This window comes from Macrobrachium nipponense, chromosome 26, assembly GCF_015104395.2.
Source record: "Macrobrachium nipponense isolate FS-2020 chromosome 26, ASM1510439v2, whole genome shotgun sequence".
Taxonomy (NCBI): Eukaryota; Metazoa; Arthropoda; class Malacostraca; order Decapoda; family Palaemonidae; genus Macrobrachium; species Macrobrachium nipponense.
In genome coordinates, this window is record NC_087215.1 from 41,009,752 (window position 1) to 41,012,355 (window position 2,604).

Below are 2,604 nucleotides of genomic sequence, written 5' to 3' on the forward strand. Positions count from 1 at the left end.
TAAGTTGACAACAAGCAAGTTAGCTGGAGTACGAAGTGGCTTGGTATTCATGAATACCCAGATGACAACAAAGTTACCAGCAATGGAAAGACACCCCATGATTCCAACCCACATTCCTACCAAACCATACCACAGTGGATTCAGAGGAGGATACTGGTACCAGTGAGGATCCACCATGTGGAGGATCTCCTTTGGTGCCATATCGACAACCGTGAAATTCCCATAGGGGTTGGTTGAAGGGAGGGAAAATTCTACTGGTTGGTTTTTCCACGACATCTGAAAAATGGAAAGTTCTTAATCAATAACGTTATTTATAAAGTATCTCTAATACTCTTAGGTTATTTGACTAATTGTTTTCAAAGCTTTGAATTAAGATGCAAATATTGTGAGCATAATTTTCCATGGCAAACTATATTTCAATAATAATGTTGTCTATAAATATAAGAACTTATTTTACTAACTGTGAAATTTGCTTATCTTATTAACGAATCTTTACTTTCAATAAGACAATAATGGAAAATTTAAAGTTAGAATTTATGGTAACACCAAATCACAAAAACTCTCGTGTTTAACATCCATAACTAATATCACAGACGACTCTCTCTCTCTCTCTCTCTCTCTCTCTCTCTCTCTCTCTCTCTCATCACACACACACACGCACACACACTACTCAGTGACATATCCTTAGGGACCAATGTGTTAATGGTTTTGTTCACTACCAGTGTAAAGCCACTCAATTATAAGCTTATTGACCAGAAATATCAACAGAAATATACATAAACATTGATTTTCTTAACCCATGCTAAACCTTACTACTAAGAAACAATGCAGACAAAAAAATTTGATAAAATGTTAGAGACAGAAAAGAAAGCTGGCACGATATTCCAATTGGGACACAAGTTACAATTGGAGACAAGGAGCAAAGCAACATGGGGAGACAAAGTAACCCTTTAACTGGCGCGTTCCAACAATATCTCAGGTACTATTAATTCCTGATAAACCAATCTGTTCATTACGTAATATTTCTTCCACAATAACTGCAGCACCTGGTCTAATTTCAAGACTTCCCTTGTGCTAATGTAAACATTTTTGCAATTACAAGAATGGGCAAGTACACAAACAACGAAGAATGAACATCTACGTCAATAAGCAAATTTTTTCCCTAATAGTAAAACTCACAATAGTATTACTCATGGTAATAATTCAAGAGACTGCAGTAGTAATGAAATTATTAGGCGTAGCAATAACAGTAGTTGTTAGAATGAATGATATCTAAAATTATTTTTTCCTTCTGAGGTATAAAAAAAGGTAATCTATTTTTCAAGCTGATAAAACATAAATAAACATATATGCACGCAAGTACAAAGTTATTTTGATTTTACAAACAACTAATATAGAAATAAAATTATGCCAGTTGTTGAATGCCTTTTTTAAAAATCAACACCCCATCCATATCACGTATGTCAGTCAATCCTTGTTGAGGCTCTTGGGGAGGACATGGTTTCAGTGGCAAGTTGACATTGCTTTCATGAGTAGCTTATCTATAAATACTTCATGTTCCTTAGTATCTGGTTCGTTTGTTTTTTGTGGTCTTAAAAGGTTTCAGATGTTCATTCTTCATTATATTATAACGGTGCCAATGGCCGTAGATATCATAAAAGCCTTGGATGTTCAATTCAAACATTCAGCTATGTAAATGCAGGCCTAGTTACCCAAACCATAGTTAGAAAGTCACCGAAACTACTCTAAAACTGAGACAGAAACACACAGCGATGTTGACGTGGCTCTCTGGTAGTGATACTGAACATAGAAGTCCGAATGCCATGCATCACCAATGCATATACTCAACGAATTTGCTTCCGATTGACTGCAGTGTGGAAATATGTAAAAAAAAAAAAAAAAAAAAAAAAGAAAGTGCTAGACCTACAACACGAAAATTTATATATGAACTTACGTTTTAGTAACTGAAACAGCAGCTTACAACCGCCGACACTAGAAGATATTCTCGATGAGCTACTTCAGCTGAGGCGGACTGACCAGCTGCTCCAGTGGCTGAGTTCCCAGTGGATTCAACTGTGACTGAAAAAGCAAGATCGCTCCCGCTTTTATGTAGTGGCTGCGAATTGCGGAAAGACTTGAAGTGCTTCTGCTTAAAGAAGTGAATCCTTTCTTGTGCCAACTTGGCAAAGGTTAGCATTTCCTCAGAGCGCAAGAAAGATGACGGAAATTTTACATATTACTATAATACACAATATATCAATTAATCTCAATGAACTGAATGTCTGTTCAGAAGAAAAATCACGTAATTGCAGTCAACGTAGAAACAAAGAAAAGGTTCTTCAGTCAATCGCCTTGACAAAATGATGGCTATGAGAGGTTACAAAGAATCTGAAGAAAAGTAGCCTGCTTACTTGACGGCTCTCAAAACTTTCAATATAAGAATCTCAACTATTCGTAATAAAATTAGTTCTAATTAATAGCTCGTTACTCATAAAAAACGATGATAAAGAATTAATCACAATCCACAGTCTATTTTTGGTCTCTATTGGTTCTAATAAATCATCACTTTAAAATACTAGTTATGACTTCCTGGAAAAGAGCTTT

At 35.6% G+C, this 2,604-nt stretch overlaps 1 protein-coding gene across 1 annotated transcript in view; it reads right to left on the reverse strand.

Annotated features, from left to right (window-relative positions):
• Nucleotides 1-2,113, reverse strand: part of LOC135200220 (rhodopsin-like) — a 3,032-nt gene extending 919 nt beyond the window's left edge. Inside the window, exons 1-2 of the mRNA XM_064228656.1 lie at nucleotides 1,955-2,113; nucleotides 1-276 (exon numbers count right to left, since the gene is read on the reverse strand). The exon at nucleotides 1-276 is cut by the window's left edge and continues 919 nt beyond it. Coding sequence (XP_064084726.1) covers nucleotides 1-276 — 276 coding nt within the window. The 5' untranslated portion in view covers nucleotides 1,955-2,113. The remainder of the gene's footprint in view (nucleotides 277-1,954) is intronic.
• Nucleotides 2,114-2,604: the final 491 nt, after the last annotated feature.